The 20912-nt window shown below is 67.4% G+C and overlaps 3 protein-coding genes across 5 annotated transcripts; 1 reads left to right on the top strand and 2 right to left on the bottom strand.

Moving 5' to 3' along the window:
- Positions 1-4180: 4180 nt before the first annotated feature.
- On the bottom strand, positions 4181-5761 carry GPR3 (G protein-coupled receptor 3). The gene has a single exon (XM_059868623.1). The coding sequence runs from the start codon at positions 5334-5336 to the stop codon at positions 4350-4352; it is 987 nt and encodes a 328-aa protein (XP_059724606.1). The 5' UTR covers positions 5337-5761; the 3' UTR covers positions 4181-4349.
- A 1414-nt stretch (positions 5762-7175) lies between these two features.
- On the top strand, positions 7176-12213 carry CD164L2 (CD164 molecule like 2). Its single transcript, XM_059868625.1, has 6 exons — positions 7176-7330; positions 8818-8922; positions 9262-9339; positions 9518-9583; positions 10208-10373; positions 11775-12213. The coding sequence occupies exons 1-6, from the start codon at positions 7246-7248 to the stop codon at positions 11779-11781; spliced, it is 507 nt and encodes a 168-aa protein (XP_059724608.1). The 5' UTR covers positions 7176-7245; the 3' UTR covers positions 11782-12213.
- Positions 12214-12608: 395 nt separating this feature from the next.
- SYTL1 (synaptotagmin like 1) lies at positions 12609-19101 on the bottom strand. Of its 3 annotated transcripts, none has more exons than XM_059868617.1 (16): positions 18933-19101; positions 18191-18355; positions 17057-17324; positions 16630-16775; positions 16409-16508; positions 16029-16068; positions 15687-15792; positions 15424-15542; positions 15033-15152; positions 14179-14345; positions 13998-14100; positions 13739-13900; positions 13595-13673; positions 13427-13526; positions 13147-13352; positions 12609-12857 (listed from the first exon to the last, which is right to left on the bottom strand). In XM_059868617.1, exons 3-16 carry the CDS (start codon positions 17272-17274, stop codon positions 12718-12720), a joined length of 1806 nt encoding a protein of 601 aa, XP_059724600.1. In that variant the 5' UTR covers positions 17275-17324; positions 18191-18355; positions 18933-19101; the 3' UTR covers positions 12609-12717. The 3 variants fall into 3 exon arrangements, with proteins under 3 accessions (XP_059724600.1, XP_059724599.1, XP_059724601.1); XM_059868616.1 differs by having other exon boundaries at positions 18242-18355; XM_059868618.1 differs by lacking the exon at positions 18191-18355.
- Between the last annotated feature and the right edge of the window lie 1811 nt (positions 19102-20912).

Genomic DNA, 20912 nt, shown 5'->3' with positions numbered 1-20912 from the left:
TCTCCCAGCATCCCGGCAGGGCCCGGTGCCAGCAGAAAGTCCCCGTTCCTCGCCCGTAGGTGTGCTGAGATGGCAGCTCAGCCCCTCAGAAATGGCTGACTCCTCTCTGGCGCTCCTGCTGCCTGGTGGGTTTTTCTCTCCTCCTCCCTGCCTTTGCCGTTGCCTACGCGGTTGTGTGGGGAAGGCAATCGGCTCCCGTGCTGCGGATGGCTTTATCTGTAACTCTTCCATCTGCTCACAGCAGCTCACAAATAACCACAGGGTGCCAGAGGAATTATGTTATTTGGAGCTCAAGTTTCTGCAGTCTGGCAGGGCAGCAGCTCTGCGCCGGGCTCAGCCGCTCTGCAAAGGCCAGCGCCGGCATGGCCAGGGCTTAAGGCAGGAGCTGGGGAGGTGGCCAGGGCTGAATTACTCTCTCCATCCAGCTAGACAAAGCCCCAGCCCTGAGCCAGCATGGAAGCCTGGTCCCTTGGGAGCCTCCTGTGGAGAGCAGAGGGTCCTGCTGGCCCCGGGTCCCTGCACAGCCGTGGGCTCGTGGCACGGGGCCGCCTTCTGCGTCGCATGGGGCAGCAGATAAAATGGGAGGCTGCTGAGCCCCTCTCCTGGAGCTCTGCTGTTTCCCACCAAGCACAGCCCTTTCAGACAGACTTCCCTCCCTGGGAAGCACCACGGATGCCTCCAGAGCCATGGCTGTGGTGGTGGCCGGGGATGATGCTCGAGGCCGGGCTGTGCTGGGAAATGCCTCCCGCTGCCTCTGGCATTTGGTAAAACACTTACAGCAGGGCCGTGTTTTCTTCATTTCCTGCCTGCTGCTGCTTCCAAGGAAACAAAATCCCCCAAGCTAGGGCTGAGGTTTTTCATTTAAATGTAACCCAGGCCCATAACTGGAGCCCCATGGCCCGGTGGTCCCAGGGTGGTGCAGGAGGAGGCACCTCAGGTCTCGAGGTCCCATCATGGGCACTCAGTAAGGCACCGAGAGCACAGACCCAGCCCTGGGATGGGGTGTGGGGAAGGGCAGCTCTCAGCTGCACCCCAGGCAGGGCACTTGGGGTTCAGGGTGCCAGGGGGAGGTTTTGCAGTAGCAGCAACCTCCTTCCCTCCTCCCATCTGGCAAAACCCTGATGGTTTTGGCACCAGGGCTGGAGCAGGGTGGTTTGGGACAAGCTCTGTTGTGGGTGCTGCCAGCTCTCTCACCTGCACGGTGGCCAAGGGCAAGTGCTTGGAGCCAGATCTGGCCCCCACTGCTGCCAGCAGGACCAGGGCTGCTCACAGCAGAGAGGGGGAGTGAACCCCAACCCGCACCCCTGCCTGCCCTGCAGCACAGGCAGGCCTTGGAGGCAGGAGCTGCCTGTGCCTGCAGCATCTGCTGGGAGCCTGGGAAGGGCTGGCCCTGCCAGATGTGTGAGCACAGCTGGGGTGAGGCCATGCCCACCTCTCTTAGCTCATATTTTAACCCCAAAGTTGGGCTGTTGGTCCCCCCCGAGCCTCTCCTGCACATCCCTGGCATGGGGGTGGCTGCTTAGCACTCTGGCACCTTCTTGGATGGATTTGACTCTTTTATAGCTTCACTTCCTGCCTCTTTCTCCACCCAAAAAGGAGCAGGCTGGGCCCTGCTGGGTCTCCCTGCCTGCTCCATCATCCCCCAAAGGCCTGGAGCAGCTGGGAGTGGCTCTGGGCTGGCTGGAGAGTGACCAGCAGGGCTGGGGCTTCCTCCAGCCCAGGGGCTTCCCCCATCCCTCCTGGCAGCAGGGAGCGGGCACAGGCAGGAGCCAAAGGTGCCTCTCCCACCCGGGAAGGGGGCACACGGAGCTGGGCAATGGCCCCGTGCTGGCAGCAGGGGATGGGCTGAGGGTGACATTGTTGGGCTGGAGGTGACAAGGATTCAGTGAGGGCTCAGCTCCCTCAGCTCCCGAATTTCTGGTGCTGGGGAAATGCCTTGGCCTGAGCTGTGGTGGCTTTTGATGCCACGTTGTCACTGTGGGTCCCCACAGCTCCTGAGCCCTCTGCCTGCCCCGAGCAGCCTGGGAAGCTCAGCACAGCAGCACAGCCCTGCCAGGAGCTGGGAACGGGGGGCTGCAGCCCTGTGCCCCCCCACCGCTGGCTGTGGTGGGTGGGAGCCTCAGGAGGGGTTCCAGCACACCTGAATGGCGCTGCCTTTGTGCCTTGCACACTCTGGTGTATCACCCTGTCCCCAGGGGAAGTGACAGGGACCCCAGGGAGTGCGAGGAACTGGATGGGCTTGCACACCGTGGAGAAGCTCCCCCTGAAGACATCAGCAGGGGAGGCACAAGGGAGAGAAAAGCAGTTTCAGCTGCAATGTGATGTTGACATAGAATCACCAGGTAAAAACTGCCCCTGAACACAGCAGAGCTGGGAATTACGGGATTTTTCACTGCTGGGGGAGGTAGGCTTGGGATTTATCTCCTGAGGGATCTCAGCCTAGCCCTGGGGTAGAATGAACACCTCCAGCCTCTGGCTTAACCTCACTGGGCCAGGGGGAGCCCGAAATTCCCCATCCCCAGCGCTGAGCCCAGCCCTGGGAGAGCCGGGGACAATCTGGGGTCCTTCAGCCCTCCCAGCCCCATCTCCCCTCATCACTTGCTGGCACAGCCCCTGTCGGAGCTCAGCGAGGGAAATCTGCACTTCCTTTGCAATAAACAGCCGCAGCCCTGGGGGCTGCCAGCAGGACCCCAGCCCAGGGTGAAGCAGAGCCTGGGGCTGCAGACATCCCTCGGCGGCCCGGCTGCTCCCGGCCCCGGGCTCTGCCCCGTCCCGGCCTGTCTGAGATGCACAAATTCCTGGGAGAGCCTGCTGCCCCCGCCCGGGGGGCTCTGGGGGCACTCGGGCTGCTACCGGAGGGGCTGAGCTGCCCTAATTAGCGCTGCCATCATTAACCCGCCTTCCCTGCCACCAGCAGGCAGCTGGGGCAGCAGGGGTGGGCGTTCAGATCCTGTGTGAGCAGTGACTTTGGGAACCTCGGTGAGGGGGTGCTGGGCACGGTCCCCCCGTGCCCCCTGCACCAGGAGAGGGACGGGGGGCAGAGATGGGGGCAGAGATGCCGTTCCTGCTGGATGGAGGGCCCAGGTTGCACCCCCTTGGATGGAGCCCACGGTGGGAATGAGTCCCTGCCAGCCCTGGGTGGGGGGACATGTCAGATGTCACCAGCAGAGCTGGATGCAGCCCCTGTGCCTGCTGGGGCTGTGAGGATGAGGATGGTCGGGGCCTCCGTGCTGCTCCCCCGGGCCAGCTCCTGCTAACAGGATGTGATGGGTGCGGGAAGCGCTGTCACTCGGCATCTCTTATCCGGGAGCAGGGACACGGAGCAGGGGGGTGGCCCTGATGGCACTCGGGAACCTCCCCCTTCTCTGCCCCTCGGCAAACACCGTCCCACCCCCTCCCCAGCATCAAACAGCCGCACCTCGTACCACAAATTAATTTATTCCCCTACCAGAACTGTAAACAAGAAGCAGCCCCCCCCCGACCCACCGAGAGGTCCCCATCCCAGGGGTCCCCATCCCAGGGGTCCCCACCCAGAGGGGTCCCCAACCCAGGGGTCCCCATCCCAGGGGTCCCCATCCCAGGGGTCCCCACCCAGAGGGGTCCCCACCCCAGGGGTCCCCATCCCAGGGGTCCCCTTCGCGAGGGGCCCTTCACATCCATCTCCCCAGAAATGTGCAACTCCAATCCCAGTGCAAAGAAAGGCTTTGGCAGGGGGAGCCCTGGGTGCCGTGAGGGGGGGTGGCAGCACACAGAGGACCCCAAAATTGCGGTTTTGGGGGTGCAGAGCCTCGGCAGCCCCCTCCTGAAGGCAGCGAGCACTAGAGGGCAGCAGGGCCCAGCACCGGGTGCCGGGACGGAGGCATGGAAATCAAATTAAATAATAATTCAAATACCAATAAATAAATAAATGGACTGCTGGGAGAAGGGGGGGAGGGGGTTGAGTCCCTCCTCCTCCAGCAACGAGTCTCTCCTCCCCTTCCCCAAATGTATAAAATATATTTTGACTATCTGAGGTAAATAACAAGGTTGTAAAAAAAACAAGAGGGGGTGAACGTTCCTGGCGTTTCCCCACCCTTAAAAAAATAAAGCATCATAAATAGTTTTAAAGAAAATATGAGGATCAGCCCCCTCTCTCTCACACATAAATATAGATTATATTATGGATAAAAAATACGTCTTTCTCTCTATTCAAAAAGTGGAAAAATAGAGGAAAAGAAGGGGTTGTGCCCAAAAAGGACGAGGCTGGGAAGAGCTGCTTGTTTCCAAGAGCTCCTGCCACGTGCCTCTGGGAGTGAAAGGGGGAATGAAAGCAAATCCCCGACTGCAATGGTGAGTGAAAGATGGGGGGATCAGACGTCACTGGGGGAGCGGGAGCGGAAGGGCAGCGTGGGGGAGAAGCAGCCGCAGCACACGGCCCACAGCACCTTCTGGATCTCCTGGTTCCTGAAGGCGTAGAGGACGGGGTTCAGCATGGAGTTGTAGGTGGCGGGGAGCAGGGTGGCGTAGGTGTAGAGGGCCGGGGAGCTGCAGTCCCCCAGCAGCCCGTAGACAGCGAAGGGCAGCCAGCAGGACGCCAGCGTGCCCAGGATGACGGCCGGGGTGGCGATGCCCTTGCGCGTGGTGGCGTGGTGGGAGCTGGCCAAGAAGTGCCTCTGGACGGCAATCTGGTGGGCGTGCCGGCACACGATCCTACAGATCTGCACGTACAGCTGGAGCATGGCAGCAAGCACCGCCAGCAAGGAGGCGCAGAGGAGGACGAGGTGGCTCTTGGTCAGCGGTCGGACCACGCTGCAGGCGGAGGGCTCCTGCAGGCAGTTCCAGCCCAGGACGGGCAGCAGCCCGTAGCAGACGGAGGCTCCCCAGGTGAGGATCAGCATGATGTAAGTCCTGGTGACCGTCCTCTCCGAGTAGTAGGTCAGGGCATTGTAGAGGGACAGGTAGCGGTCGATGGTGATGGCCAGCAGGCTGCAGACGCTGGCCGTGAAGGAGGTGACCAGGAGCCCCACGGTGAGCAGGCTGACCGCCCCCGACGGGATGAAGTACACAAAGGCAAAGTGCAGGATCAGCCCCAAACCCGCCAGGAGGTCGGCGGTGGCCAAGCTGCCCATCAGGAGGAACATGGGGGCGCGGAAAGCCGGGGTGTAGAAGATGACCACCACCACCACGGCGTTCTCACAGGAGATGATGGTCCCCGAGATGCAGAGGGCAACGTCCCACGGGTTCAAGGCGAGGGGTTGCACCACAGACTCCAGATCCAAGGAGCTGCCACTGCCATTCCTGGCTGAGAACCAGCCTTGCTGGCCTTCGCTGGAGTTGGGGGGCCCTTTCTCCATCATGGTGGCAGAGGGTGACCTGCAAGAGCAGCCCCTCAGCAGCTGCTGTCCACGAGCTGCCCCTGGGCCACCCAGACAGGACAGCACTGCTTGCCCCCAAAAGTCGTCCTCAGGAGGGTGGGCAGAGCAGTGGAGGTTGAGGGTGTGCTCGCTGTTTGCTCCGAGGGGATTTTTCTGGACGAGATGGTTTAGTTTTAAAATAAATAGGTGAATAAAGGGAAGGGAACACACACGCACACACCCCACCCCTGCACCTGCCTGCCTTAGCTGCTGGGGGCTGGGCACTGCATGATTTTGACGGGTAAATCCAGGGGAGCAGGATGGCAGTGGAAAACACCCTCCCCGGCGAGGAGTTCGGGGCCAAAGTGAGGGAATCCCCAGCAGCAGGTAAAGGGGGTGACCCTGCCCCCCCGGTCAGCACCCCACGGGAGCAGACACCCTCCTGCCCCCACCATGGCATCCCTTCTTACCCTGGGGGTCTACCCCTCCCCGGGCGGGCAGCGCAGCCCCTGGACGGGCTTTGGGTCGGGGGGCACGGCCGCCCCTCGCCACCCTCCCCGCAGCGCGGCGCTCCGCCCGAGCGGGCTCCCCCCCGCCGGTGCCCCCGGTGCCGGGCACTCACCTGCCGGGACGCGGGGCCCGGGCTGCGCGGGGCTGCCCGGCTGCCATGGGCGCCGCCGAGTTATAGTGACCGGGGGGCCGGGGGGGCCCGGCTCGGGGTGACTCACGGCCCCCGGCCCCGCCGTGACGTCAATGGCGCGCCGGAGCCAATCAGCGCCCGCGCGGGCAGCGCGGGAGCGCGCGCGCCGCATAGTAATCGCAGCTCATTCATAAAAAACAGCCCCCCCCCACACCGGGCCGGCCCCCGCCCGCCCGCGGCCCCCGAGGGACCCCCGAGCCCCCGAGGGACCCCCGAGCCCGGCTCACCGCCGAGCTGCGGGAGCGGGGGGAGCGGGGCTGACTCGGCCCTCTCCCCGCAATGCGCAGGTTTGGGGGCTCCGCTGGAGGGGGCGGCCCGGAGCTGGGGGTGTGCGGTGCTCGAGGATGGGTCTTGTCCTGCCCCCGCACAGCCGAGGCTGCGCAGCGCCCTCCCCTCCCGCCGTGGATCCCCGTGGGACGTTCCCACGGCGGGCTGGGTAATTCACGGCCCGGAGAAGCGGGAATGCCCGGCCGGGGGGGCTGCGAGAAGGGCTGCGGGGAGCTCTCCCCCCGGAGAGGAGGAGGAGGAGAGGAGGAAGGAGAGGGCTGCGCTCCTCCAGACTCTTCCCCCGCTCCGGTTCCTCGAAGCCCACGCGTTTCGCTGGCGATGTGTCCCCGCCGAGGAGAGAGGGGGCAGGGACCGGCAGGAGTGTCCCGGGCAGGGGGCGCGGACAGAGCGGGCAGGGAGTGCGGGGCGCTGGGCACAGGCCGGCTGCAGGCACACGGAGCGTGCAGGTGTGTACAGGGCGTGCAGGATGTGCAGGTGTGCAGTGTGCACAGCGTGTACGAGTGTGTACAGGCGTGCACAGGTGTGTTCACTCGTGTACAGGTGTGTGCAGGCGTGCACAGGTGTGTTCACCTCTGTACAGGTGTGTGCACGTGTGCCCAGGTGCCTACAGGTATGTACAGGTGTGTCCAGGTGCGCACAGGGGGTGCAGGCGGGCAGTCCGTGCAGCCCCGGCTCTCCCACGGCCGATGGGTGGCTCGGAGGGTGTGTGGGTGTGATGGGGGGGACGCACCCCGTGAGAGACCCCCACAGCCCCGGGCCGGGCCCGCCGGGGCGGGGCGGGGCGGGACGAGGCGGGGCCGCCCCCCCTCCCCCGCCGCCGCCGGGGCCGCCTCCCGCGGGCGCGCATCTGCTCCGCTACGCTCTCCCGGGAGATCCGCGGACACACCTCCGCTGGGACCGTGCCGAGCCGAGCCGGGCCGGGCCATGGCCCCGCCGGGTCCCGCGGCGCTGCGCTGCGCGCTCCTGTGCGCGCTGCTGTGCGCGCACGGACCCGCTCCCACCCGCGCAGGTACGGCCGGGGGGCGCGGGAGGGAACCCGGGCCTTGGCAGCTTCGGGGCAGCTGAACTTTTTGTGGGGGTTGGTTTTTTCCCAGGGGTCCTCTCGCCCCCACGGAACTCGGTCGCCCGGCCCTGGTTTGGGGGAGAGGGACCCCTGCTCCGCTGCCAGCCGTGCTCGGGGGGCTGGGACCCCCCGAGAGCCAGGGGGGTGCGCTGGGCTCAGCGGGACGAGCAGGGTCCAAGCTCCTCCCCAGAAAGTGTGGGGATCTCGTGGTGGGGAGAGGGGAGCGGAGCCGTCTCCGCCTTCCCGAGGTGCTGCAACTCCGGGCATTAATTATGCAAACCCCCGGCTTCCTTCAGCTCCCCCTCTCCCATCCCCCGGCCGTGCAGGGAGACCTTTCCACCCAGACTTGTCCCAGGGGCCCCACGCGTGTTCCCGGAGCGCCCCTGGGAGCGGGGCTGCCCTCGGCCGCCCCCCTCCCTCCCCACACCTGACGGCAGGAGCGGGAGTTGACAGCGTTGGGCTCGAACGTCTGTTCCTGCGCCTGCCGCGATAAAAATAAATTATAAACCTGCCTAAACCCTTGCGAACAAAGTCCTACTTTCCCATTGGCTCCCGGCAGGTCTCCAAATGCTGGGGGGGGGGCCAGCGGCGTGCCCACCTCCCCCTCCCGTAGCCATGGCAATGGGGCCGCAGCATCTCCGCTGCCTGCCTTGCGCCACCAGTTGCCCCCTTGGCTTTTCCTGGCAAAGAAGGGAAGGGGCTTTTCTACCAGCCGTGCACGGTTTTTGGGAACCCCTAAAAGCTGGGGGGGGCTGCAGTGGTGGCTCCAAAGGGGAGCGCTGCCGGCAGGGTGCCCTGTGTCTGCTCCGTCCCCCGGAGAAGGCCAGCCCGCAGCAGCCTCCGCTGCCGGAGGGTTTGCCTGGAGAGCCTGGAACAGGCCCAGCGTGGGGAGCGGCTCCCGGCTCTTTCCCGGGATAGGGAAACGCGGGACGCGGTGCGGGCAGGGCTCCCGCAGCCTCCCTCGCCAGCCAGCGCTGTAAATTAATGATGAGCGCGAGTGGGGGAAGAGCAGCTCCGCAAACACCCGGGTGACTCACCGCCTCACCGGGAGGGGGACGGGGGTCCCGCGGGATGGCCTGGGCGGGCAGAGGGGGGACCCTGCCCGGGTCACCCCCACCAGGCTGGTGCTGCTGCTCCATCTCATTCCAGCCCCACCGAAGGATCCCAGATCCCCATGCCGGGGATGTTTCCTGCCTTGGGGGTGATGGGGGAGCCCTGTGTGAGCTGGGGGGGTGCTGGCAGCTGTGGGTGTCCCCTCACTGGATGCTACCAACACCCCGTGGGGACGGGTTGGGTGCTGTGGGATGGGGCTTCATCCCTCCTGCTGCACCATCAGAACTGCCCCTCCATGGGGCTGGGGGTGCAGCCCCCTCCCCAGTGCCGCAGGGGTGGGTGCTGGCCCTGCCCTCAGGGCCTTTCCCTGGCTTTGGCAGGAGAGTGTGGCGAGCTGAGGTCCTGCGAGCTGTGCACAGGCAGCAGCCACTCCCACAACGGCACCGGCTGCGTCTGGGTGGGCTGCGGGACCCCCGAGGAGCCAGGTGAGGGGCTCGGCTGGGTGGGCACAGAGAGGGGCTCTCAGCAGCCCTCCCCAGCCCCTGTCAGCGCACCGGGGCCGTGCCCGGGGGATGTTGGCTCTCAGCACCCTTGGGTGCCCAGTCCCAGCTGCTTTCACCATCAAGGCCCATCTCAGCTGTTCCCAAAGGCCCTGCCCGGGGCTCTGCCCTGCTCTGAGCCCCCCTCCCAGACCCTCAGGGGGATGCCCACTCCAGGAACGAAACCTCACCCAACCCCTCAGGTGCCCCGGGCAGCCCTGGGCCTGGACAGCCCTGGCTGCCCTGCTTGGGACCCCTGGAAAACTCTGCTCCCTCTTCCCCCAGGAGCAGGGAGCTGCGTGCAGAGAGGCTCAGCAGCGCAGGGGACCTGTGCACTCTACAACAGCAGCGCCCTGTGCCGAGGTAACCCCGGAGCCCAGAGCCCCCCAGACCCTCTGACCCTCGGGACAGGGGTGCTGCTGCAGGGGCCAGGGCCATGGGGGTGAATCCCACCACCGTGACAGGGACAGGTGGCAGGGGTGTGTGGCAATGTCCCCTGCCACCCCTTTTACCCCCTTCCCTCTGTCCCTGCCTTCTCTAGCACTGAAGTCCCACACAGAAGAGCCTCCACGATCCCATAGCAAGGAGCCAGTGACACACTCCACAAGTGAGTGGGTCTGGGGAGGAGTGGGAGGCAGTGGGATGGGGGTCTTGGATGCCCCAGGGACCAGGGACTTGTCCCAGCAAGGCTCTTCCCTCTCTAGCTCACGTCCCTTTGGGAGGGATGAGCGGAGCTGACCTTGGTGTTGGGCCAATGGACGTCCCCACTGTCCCAGGTCACAGCCCCGTCCCTGTCCCCTCTCTGCCCTGGGCAATGCAGTGGCTCATGGCACCCATCAGCCCTCCAGGAACAAGCCCTGATTCCAGCCTTGCTGGGAACTGCTGCCAGCTCCAGCCTGGCTGGGAGTGGAGCAGGAGCCTCTTCCAGTAAGGGGGAACTGGAGAGCGCAGCGGGAAACCGGAGCCTGGAGCCTGCTGAATTATTGATCCTCTGGGATCTTCTTGCTGCTGGCTCCTTTCCTGCAGCTCCAGCTGCTCTGGGAAGGGGCTGAGCCCGTCCCAGCAGCCAGGGATTGGTGGGGACATCCCAGCCCCAAGCTGGGAGCTGCCACCCCTCCCTGAGCAGCCACTTCAGGACCCCAAATCCCCTCTCTTTGGTGTTCACACCTGTACTCGGGGGTGCCAGTAGCAGCCATGGCTCCCCAAAGCTCCCGTTCTCCCTGGCCACCAGGGACCACCACCACCAGTGCCCCGCTGACGGGCAGCCCCGAGTTCCACGCGCCCGGCTTCGACACGGCCAGCTTCATCGGGGGCATGGTGCTGGTGCTGTGCGTGCAGGCCGTGGCCTTCTTCCTCTTCAAGTTCATCAAGTCCAAGGACAGCACCTACCAAACGCTGTAAGGGCCCTCCCGTGCTCCCCCGGGACCCGGGAGGGAGGGGCACCCGGGCCAAGCCCATCCTACAGCCGGGACTGTGTCACCCTGGGCAGTGTCCTGTGTCCCCACCGTGCTGTGTCCCCACCGTGCTGTGTCCCGTGGCTCTTTGTGCCAGTCTGTCCCCACGCTGCAGGGGATGATTTGGGAGATGGAGGGGTTCACGTCCCCCTGCCTGTCCCCTTGTCCGGCTGTCCTGCCTCCTCTGTCTGTCTGTCTGTCTGGGTCCTGGCTCTGAGCCCCCGGGGGGCAGGAGGGCCCCAGATGTGTCCCTGGGAGCAGCCAGGTGGGATCCCAGATGTGTCCCTGGGAGCAGCCAGGTGGGGTCCCAGATGTGTCCCTGGGAGCAGCCAGGTGGGGTCCCAGATGTGTCCCTGGGAGCAGCCAGGTGGGCTCGGTGCTGTCCCCTCATCCCAGGGTCGCTGTGTCTGATGTGGGGCTGTGCCCCCTCTCTCTTTCCTTCCACGCTGCCAGAGAGGACAACCAGTAGGTGCTGGGTGCCGGGCAGAGGGGAGGGGGTGTCCCCCCACCCCCGGAGCTTCACCCTTGCCTCGCACTCCCCGGGCAGAGGGGGGGCCGGGGCCCTCCCTCCGGGTCTGCATGACGGGTGTTTCCCAACTGGTTTTGCTGTTTCCTGTCGGTTGTTAGGGAGGGAAAGGAAGGGGGTGCCCCCTCTCCCCCTTTCTGGCATGGAGCCCCTCGGGGGTGGCAGCCCCATGCAGCCCCTTCTGCCACCTGAGTGAGGTGTGCCCAGTGCCCCCAGCCTCACCCTGAACGCAGAGCTCCCAGTTCGGCCCCAGTTCGGCCCCAGTTCGGCCCCAGCAGCCCCCTTCCCACTCTCGGCACCCCCTGCCCCACTGCCTCCCCACAGCCTCGAGGCTCGTGGGGCCGGGGGTCCCCTCTTCCCCTCGTGGGCTCCCGGGTGCTTTTCCCTGCAGCGTTCAGGCCGAGCCCCCGACCATGCCCGGATCCCCCCGTGCCCGCCAGAGGAGCGGAGCCAGGGCCCTGCTGTGTGCTTTTGCTGTGCCTCTGTGTGCTCTGGGGGGTCCCTCGCCCCCACCCTCTTTCTGTGTGCTGTTTTGGGGAGGGGGCTGCGTGTCGTGTGCTGTGGGGTGACACTTGTAGCTCGGGCTGCCCCCATTAAACTCTGCCAGGTGGTGTCTGTGCTGTGTCCGGGGGTTGCTGTGGCTGGGGGGGTGCAGGGGACCCCCCCTTCCTCCAGTGCAGTCCAACCCTCCCCCATGGTGTGGGTGGGCACTGGGACACCCCCAGCCCCCCTCCCTGGGGGCTGTGAGGGGCTGGGACCCCCAGGGTGAAGCCCCCAGGACCTTTCCTGCTACGTCTCCTCTCTGTCCAACGCACCAGGATCTGAGCTCCCTCCAGGCCGGGGGGTCGCTGTCCCCGTCCCCCCCAGGTGAAGAGGCCACTGCTGGTGTCCCCCTGCCCACGGCCAGGGGGGCTGTACCCCTGCACAGCCCCCCCACCACGACTATGCAAAGCCAGGACCCCAGGGTGGGACAGGCACCCACCACCCCCCCCGCACGGTGCCTGGGGATGCTCCAGGGGTCTGGGCCCCCCCGGCTGCTCTGGGGGTGCAGCTGGACTGGGGGGCCCCTCCAGCCCTGAATCCCACCTTGGGCCCCCCACCCTGTGCTTGCCAGACGCCCGGGGGCCCAGGGCACCCAGGGATCAGAGGACACGGCCATGGGTGGCAGTGGGGGACCCTTTGCTGGCCCCAGCCCCTCACTAGGCAGAGCCTGAGCTGGAATGGGGGCACAGAAACCAATAAAGGATTTTCCTGTAATTTCTGGTGTCTGTGTCATTGCCACCCCGCAGCCCCAGCAGCGGGGCTGTCCTGGGAGATTCTGGTTGCAAAAACACCTTTGTGGATTTGGCTGTTCTCCCACAGGGTGGGATTGGTGGGTGGCCCCAAGCCACTCCAGTCCCCCCAGTGACTGGGAACCAGTGTGGGTGTCCCAGGGGGACAGGGCAGCCCGGTGCGGGGTACCCCAGTAAGAAAAGGGACACCCAGGCAGAGCAGTGCCCCCAGCCCCGGGGCTGCAGGACGGGGACGGAGGGCACAGGCCCACACCGGGAGCAGCAGCTCCAGCCCCACAGCAGAGGGAGAAGTCAGGGTATGCTGGCCGGTGCAACAAACAGCCCCCAGACGCGCCCACAGCAATAAAAAGCTGCCAGATGTGCCCTCTGGTGCCACTTCATTGCTGCTGGAAGGGGAGGGCGCAGACCCCCGCCCGCGCAGTGAGGCCCCGGTGCCACAGTCCCGCTGGCACCAGCTGCTCCGGGGGGGCTACGCCCGGGGGACCAGGTTGGTCCGCAGGGGCAGCAGCGCCTCCACCCAGCGCCCGGGCTGCTGCAGCAGCTGCTTCCACACGCCCTGCTCCTCGGCCGTCGAGTCCATCCAGCCCACGGGCAGCCCGTAGCTGCTCCCTGCGGGGAGAGCACCCTGTCAGCCCCGGGGGCTGGGGACACCCCCAAGGGGCTAGGGACACCACGGGGGCTGGGGACACCCCCGGGGCTGGGGACACCCCTGGGGCTGGGGACACACCGGGGGGCTGGGGACACCTCGGGGGCTGGGGACACCCCCGGGGCTGAGGACACCCCCGGGGCTGGGGACACCCCCGGGGCTGAGGACACCCCCGGGTCTGGGGACACCCCCAGGGCTGGGGACACCCCCAAGGGGCTGGGGACACCCCCGGGGCTGGCGCCCTGCCCTCACCGGTGCCCAGGCTGAGGCGGATGCCGCCCAGCTGGCGCTTGGAGAAGGCCTCGTGGTGCCAGAGGGTGAACTCGGCGCAGGCCTCGGCCAGGTCCCTGGCCTGGAAGCCGTCGTACACCATGGTGTGGTTGAAGAGGGGGTTCAGGCTCCGCTTCACCACCCGCGTCTTCTGCCGGCTGGCCTTGCTGTCATCCGGCAGCACGTAGCTGGGGTGACACGGGGGTCAGGGGGACACCCCAGCTGCCCCTCGGGTGCCCCCAGGTGCCACCCCCGCCCTTACCACTGCACGAAGGCGTCCACGGTGCCGCTCTGCAGCGGGATGAGGCTCTGAGCGTCCTTCACCCAGATGTGCAGCTCGCCCGTGGGTGGCATCCCCGCTCCTGAGGGCCAGAGGGGTCAGGGGCACCCTGCCATGCCAGCCCCCCGGCTGCCCTCGGGCCCCTCTCACCTTCTGAGCCAGCAGGGATGAACTTGAGCGCCAGGTTGAGGCTGCCACGGCTGGCCAGGCCGTCCGAGGAGATGGGCATCTGAGGAGCAGGGGGGGTTACGGGGGCACTGCACCCACCGGGGGCTGGGGAGGTGGGGAGCTCACCCGTGGCTGGAGACTGAACCACTCGGGCCGTGTGTTGGCCCAGTCCCAGGTGCCCAGCGCCACCTCCACCTCCCCCAGGAAGAGGTTCCTGCCCAGGCTGTCGTGGTGCCACACGGAGAGGTTCAGGGTCCGGCCCTGCAGGTCCCTCTTCTCCAGCTTGTACTGGTGGGGAGGGGACAGGGGTGAGGTCACCCATCCCCACCCGTCCAACTGGAACCACGGGGACCCTCCAAACCCACCCCAAAGGAGGGTCAGGAACCTTGAGGGTCTCGTTGAAGACGGGATCCAAGCTCCTCTTCCTCACCGCCGTCTTGCGCTTGCTGCGGTTGGACTTGTCGGGCAGCAGGTAGGTCTTGATGTACCTGGGGCCAAGAAACGAGCTGGGGGCAGTGGGGCCGGGGGGGCATCCCTGGGCAGCGCCGCGGGGCTGGGGCACTCACGGGTCCGAGCGCTGCTTCTTGGCCTCGGCCAGCTGGCGGCAGCGCAGGACGTGCACCTGCAGCTCCTTCTCGGCCGCCTGGTAGCGCAGGGAGAACTGCACGCAGCCCCGCACGGCCACCCTGCCCAGCTCGCCCTCGCTGTACAGGCTCATCAGGCTCCCGCTCAGCTGGGGGAAACGGGCAGGGGCAATGAGGAGGTGCCCCCCGCCCACCCTGCCCCAGCCCAAACCCCAGCCCGAGCCCCAGTCCCATCCCAGTCCCATCCCAGTCCCATCCCTGTCCCATCCCAGTCCCATCCCAGTCCCATCCCTGTCCCATCCCAGTCCCATCCCTGTCCCATCCCTGTCCCATCCCAGTCCCAGCCCTATTCCCAGTCCCATCCCAGTCCCAGCCCCATCCCAGTCCCAGCCCTATTCCCAGTCCCATCCCAGTCCCAGCCCCATTTCCATCCCAGTCCCATCCCAGTCCCAGCCCCATCCCAGTCCCATCCCAGCCCCATTCCCAGTCCCATCCCAGTCCCAGCCCCATTTCCGTCCCAGTCCCATCCCAGTCCCAGCCCCATCCCAGTCCCATCCCTGTCCCATCCCTGTCCCATCCCAGTCCCACCCCAGTCCCAGCCCCATTCCCAATCCCATCCCAGTCCCAGCCCCATTTCCGTCCCAGTCCCATCCCAGTCCCAGCCCCATTCCCAGTCCCATCCCAGTCCCAGCCCAGTCCCAGCCCCATCCCAGTCCCAGCCCCATCCCAGTCCCATCCCAGCCCCATTCCCAGTCCCATCCCAGTCCCAGCCCCATTCCCAATCCCATCCCAGTCCCAGCCCCATTCCCAGTCCCATCCCCGTCCCAGCCCCGTACTGTGGAGGAGCTGAGGCTGGACACAGAGGAACTGGTGCTCAGCAGGCTCGGGGGGGTGTGGCCGTTCTGTGGGGACAGTGGGTCGGGGGGAGTCTGATCCATCTGGGGGGTCTCTGGTCTCTGGAAATGAAAAGAGGGGTCAGCACCCCCCCCTTGGGCCCCCAGACCCACTGAGGACAGCCAGCTCCCAGCAGTGCCTGGTGCTTGGGTACAGCCCACGCTGTGCTGGCTTTGTCCGGTCCCCCCAGGTCCCCAAAACCCCACACAGACACCTGCAGACCCCCAAAACCCCCCACCCCCCCCGAATCTCCTTACAACCCTCTCCAGCCCCCCCAGTCCCATATAGCCCCCCAGTTCCATACAGCCCCACCAACCCCCAGCCCCATCCCACCTGCCCAGGGCTGTGGCTGCCGTGTGCCGAGTCCTGCTCCTCCTCATCCTCCTCGTCCTCCTCATCCTCCTCATCCTCCTCCGCGCTGCTCGAGCCGAGGGAGGGACCTCCGGTGTCATCTGCAAGGACAAGGGGTGGGTGGGGGTCCAAGCCAGCAGGGAGGGCAGGAGGGGGATCCTTGAGGGGCCGCAGGGGGGGCAGGAGGAGGCTGGCGAGCAGTGATGGGGGGCTCCAGCCCCCAGCCCCGACCCCATCCCACTCACCTGGGGGGGGCTGGGCCGGGCTCTCCTGCTCCCTCGGGGGGGTGTCACCCTGCAGCATGGGCTGTGACCTCGGGGTTCCCTCCACAGCTGGGCCAGGGGGGCTGGGCTGTGAGGGAAAGGGTCAGAAAGGGACCCCGGGCACCCCCTCCTCCCCCAGCCCAGCCCTCCCTCCCTGGGGACAGCGCGAGGGATGAGCCAAGGGACACCACACGGGACATTTTGTGGGACACTTCCCACCACTCCAAGTGCAGCACAATCCTGGGATGGCCCGGGGCTGCTGCAGGGTGAACCCCACCCGTCACCTGGGTTCAGGTGCTGCTCCACCCCCCAGCAGGGACCCACCTGGGGCTCAGTGGCCTCCTGCACCTCCTCGGGGGGGGAACTGCGGGAAGAGACCACCGTTAGTTTGGCCTAGATGGTGGACAGCCAGAGACCAGGACAGTGGGAGACACTGGGATAAGGGACAGATGGACAGATGGACAAATGGACACTGGGATGGTGGACAGACAGATGCTGGCATGGTGGGAGACAGTGGTGGACAGATGGTGGAAAGCCAGGCCCTGGAGTGATGGACAGAGGGACAGACACCAGCCCTGCACCATCCCTCCAGCGGGGCTCCTGCCCCCTCCAGCCCCCTTGTGCCACCCCCAGTGGGGACCAGCGAGATGCCACCAGCCCCGGGGCACCTGAGGGGTGACACCCTTCATTTCTGCCTTCCTCACCTCTCGTCCGTCTCCAAGGCACCATCCTCATCCTCCCTCTCCTCTGCCAGTGGCTCATCAATGGCGTCCAGGCTGGGGCTGCGCTCCAGCTCCCCCGTCCCTGGGGACACCGGGGAGCTCAGCGGGCCGAGCCCTGTCCCCCTGTCCCTGGGGACACCGGGGAGCTCAGCGGGCCGAGCCCTGTCCCCCGGTCCCGGTGCCCCCCCGCGCCCCTCGCCTACCCCGGGGCCGCCTCCTGCGGCGGATGGAGGCTCGGACCAGGTCGGAGCCCAGCTGGTGCTGGTGGCGCTGGGCGCGGGCGTCGCAGAACCAGTCCCCGGTGAGGCTCCGCAGCCGCGCCGGGTCCGACACCGACTTGCGGAGCTTGCTGGTGGGCGGGAGGGGACATTGGCACCCCCAGCTGGCACTGCCATCGGCCCCTGTGGCACTGCCCCAGAGCCTCCCCAGTCGATGGTGCCCCAGCAGGGCCTGGGGGACGCTCGGTGCTGGTGTGACAAACCCTGGCTGAGCTCAGGGGGTGACCCCATCCCCGGGTGGGCAGGGGCCCCTCGGCCTGGCTGCTCGGTGCCCAGGCGGGACCCCCGGGAACTGCTGCTGGGGGCCCCACGCTGTCCCCCAGGGGGACACCGACAGGGACCCCCAGCCCACCTGATGCGGCCCTCCTCCCGCCGGCGGAGCTGCCAGTCCCGCTGCAGCACCCGGGCGATGCAGCTCCGCTCCTCCTCCGTCAGGAAGCTCAGGTCCAGCAGCTCGGGCTGCAGCGCCATGCGGGGCGTTGGGGACAGCCCGGGGACAGCCCGCGGGGCTGGCCCGGCCGGGGACACGGGCTGCTCAGCGTGCCGGGCGTGCACCAGCGATGCCAGCATCTGGAGAGGCAGCTGGGGGCCGCTGGGGGGGATCCCCCCCGCTCATCCCGCTGGAAGGACAAGCGGGGCGAGCTCAGCCCGCACCCCCCGCACACCCCCCGGCCACGAACGAGGAGCGGGCCGGTGCCGAGGGTGGCCCGAGAAGGGCGCGGGCAGCCCGGGGACACCGGGCTCGGGGACACGGGGCCGGTGCCGAGGGTGGCCCGAGAAGGGCGCGGGCAGCCCGGGGACACCGCGCCGCTCCTCCCGCTGCCGGCTCCGTGCCAGGCCAGCCCTGCCCGCGGCCGCTGTTTGCCCAGCGTGTTTGCTCAGGGCTGGCTCTGCCCCTGCCGCTTTCCCAGGGATTCACCGGCTGCCAGGGCGCACGGACAGATGGCAGAAGGGGCTTGGCTGCTCCCGCCATGGGCTGAGCCCGAACCAGGCTGAGACCGTGCCCAGCCCACCACATCTCCCAGAGGGGTCTTGCCCCGTGCCCGGCGCTGCCTCACCGCGGCCCTTCCTGTCCCCGGTGTTGGGAAAGCGCTGCCTGGTGTCACCGAGGGCAGGAAATTGCAGCAGCCGTGGGGCAGGACCAGCCTGAACGCTCCCGGGCACCTCCCAGGTTCCTGAGCACCCCCAGAGCCAAGACTTGTGGTGTCCAACCTCCACCAGCGGCTCCGTCCCCAGCCCCAAAGCTGACTGTGACCCCGCCCCACAGATGGCCCTGTTCCAGCCTGTCCCCAGCCCCTCCGAGGGACCTTTCCCTGCCCCACAGGTGCCCCTGGGGTGTCAGACAGCCCCCAGGGCTGGGGACCCCAGCCCAGGACCTGAGCACAGTGGATGCCAACCCCGCCACAGCAAACCAGCACCAGGGACCCCCCCAGCACAGGGAACCCCAACACCCCCTGCCCCCCTCGGGGCGACCTGGGACACCCACCAGCCCCCCGCCCCCGACATCGGCCTGGGAGGGGTCTCGGGGGGCACGAACCGGCTCTCCCCGGGGCTGGGGTGATGCTGCCGCTGTCTCCCCGCCGCAGCCGCTCGTATCCTGTTTACTGCCGGCACACGGGGGGGTCCCCCCACCCCGGAACAGAGCCACCACCTAAAAATGTCACCTAAGTCTGAGCCGGGCGCTGCTGCGGGGCCCCGTTCCCGCGGGGTCCCCAAAACCGAGGCGTGCAGGAGCAGCAGAGCCCCGCCGGTGCGCAGGGGGGTGCTGGGCACCCGCCCCCCACCCCGCACGGGGCACCAGTCAAACCAGTTAAACCTCCCCAGCGCGCCGCAGCTGGGGGTTGCACGCCCCCCTTTTTCCTTGCAGGCAGCCAGACAAGATGGAGGGGGGGCTGCAGACGGCGTGAAACACCCCCAGGCCCCCTCCCCAAAGCGCACCCACTGCCAGCCCCTCCCGGGAGACCCCCCCAGCCCCCAGGCAGGTCCCCGTCGCCTGGAGCACAGCCCAGGGACCCCCTCGCCTCCTCCCGGCACCAGGGACCCATCCCGGGCCAGAGCCAGGTCTCTGTCACAGCGTGGGGACAAGGGAAGTCACCCCCCTCTGAAGAGGAGCCCCCAGCCCACGCTCCTCAGCGGGGCACAGGCAGGAGGGCGCGCAGCCCCCGAGCGCGGCCGGAGGAGCGGGGCCAGCCCCCCCGGGCCCCGGCTCAGCCCCACGCCCCCCTTACCTGCCCAGGTGGGGGGTCTCCGTGGCTCGGCGCCCCCCAGCACCCCCTGGGGACCCCGGTGGGTGCGCGGTGCCCCCGGCCCCGACCGGGTGCTGTGCCCGGGGTGACTCAGCCGCAGCCCTGCGAGCGCCTCCGGCCCCGGCGGCACGAAAGCAGGGACTGGAGCCAGCAGCACCCGCCGGACGGGACTGAACTGGGCTGAACTGGGCTGAACTGGGAGGCGTCAGCGCCTGGGAAGGGGTGGCGCAGCGGGGATGCGCCCCGGGACGGGGGGACCCCAAGCCTGGTGGAGACTCCAAGGGCGTGGAAAAGGGGATGGGGGGAGATGTCCCACCCTGGTGTCACACGGGGGGCTGGGGGCAGGATGTGCCTCTGGGGCTCCTGGGAGAGCGCCCTGGGGGAACTGGGGGGACTGGTCTGTGCTGGGCATGGGGGAGCAGTACACCTGCCCCCCTGCAGCACCCTGAAGCCCCCACCCCAAAAGCCCAGTGTGGAGCCCCAGGTCCCTGGGGCTTTGTAGGACCCCATCCCTCAGGGTGTCCTCGGCTCCACGGCCCCCATCCCATAATGCATTCCCAGCCCCCGGGACGGCCCCAGCCCCCTCCTCAAACCGTGGTTCCCCCCATCCCCTCCCACCCCACGGCTCCCCCAGCCCCACATTCCCTGTCCCACGGGTAAATCCAGCCTCACCACCCCCATCCTGCTCTGAATGGCCGGGGGTCCCGAGCAGCCAGGACCACCCTGGGCGCTCAGCACCATGCAGGATGGGGCCAGCAGTGCCAGGCAGGGATAAACCCCGGGCAGGAGCACCACAGCGGGACCTGTGCCTCAGTTTCCCTCGATAAGAGGGCGAGCCGCTGGCTGGGGGTGGGGGACAGGCTCCCCCCCAGCTCTAACGTGACATGGCAGCACTTAACGAGCACAGGACCGCAAGAAAAGGGGATTATTTTTAGCCTGGTGTCTCAGGAAATGAGACTTCAGCAGTGGCTTCGTGTGTCTGTCCGTGGGCCACTCCCCCCCCTGTCCCCCTGCAGGGCGCTCGCTGCCCAGCTCCGGGGGGGTCCCAGGGGAGTGGGATCCCCTCAGTCCCAGGGGTGTCCTGGGAATGCAGCCAGGCCTCTGCAGAGGGACAGTGGTGCGGGGACACCTGAGTCCCCACAGGGCTTCTGGTGGGCTGGGGCTCAGCTCTGGGCCAGCCCGGGTGGGCACCAAGCCCTGGCTGGGCACCCGGGAGCCTTTGCTCTGCAACACCCGGAGTGAGGAGCGGTTATGGGACGGAGAAGGGCGTGAGGAGAAGCGGGACACATCCTGCAGTGTGTCCCACCCCATCCCTGGCGACCAGGGGCGCAGTGAGTGTGCTGGGTCTCAGCCACAGCCTCGGGTGCTGGGCACAGAGGCTGCACCAACTGGTGACACCCAGGAGCACCCAAGAACACCCTGGCACACCTGAGCCAGGTGCTGGGCCAGCCCTCGGGGATGGTTTTCCTTGCAGGCAGCTCTCGGGCACAGGCACGGGGCAGGTTCTGTCTCACCTGGGTGCTGCGTGGGCAGCCCGAGCCAGCGCTGCCAGGAGCGAGTCCCAGCCTGCTCCCAGCCCTCCTCCCCCTCCAGGACTTGCTCCTCAGGTCTGGGAGGTTCAGGCACGTCTGGTTCTCCTGGGGGGAAACTGAGGCAGGAGCAGGGGCTGGAGCACGGGCGGAGCCCCAGCAGTGGATTTTTGGGCGGTGGGGAAGCCCTTGCAGCACAGCACCCCGGCTTGGACACTGCCACTGTCCCCCAAAGGCGTGGGGCCACCTGGCCCCTTCCTCCCCTGGGCTCTCGGCCTCCCGTGCCCTGTGCCCTCCCAGGCCCGCTGATGAGCACTCAGCGCTCCCTGGAATGGCGCCACATCCCCTGGGACTGCCCCCAACTCCCTGGGGCTGGGGGCCCTTTGCTTGCTCCTCCTTTTCATTTTTTATTTCAAATCGCCACGGCAGCGCA

Source organism: Haemorhous mexicanus, chromosome 27 (assembly GCF_027477595.1).
Source record: "Haemorhous mexicanus isolate bHaeMex1 chromosome 27, bHaeMex1.pri, whole genome shotgun sequence".
In the NCBI taxonomy this organism is placed as follows: domain Eukaryota; kingdom Metazoa; phylum Chordata; class Aves; order Passeriformes; family Fringillidae; genus Haemorhous; species Haemorhous mexicanus.
Note: the sequence above shows the minus strand (reverse complement) of the source record. Positions and strands in the feature narration are given on the sequence as shown.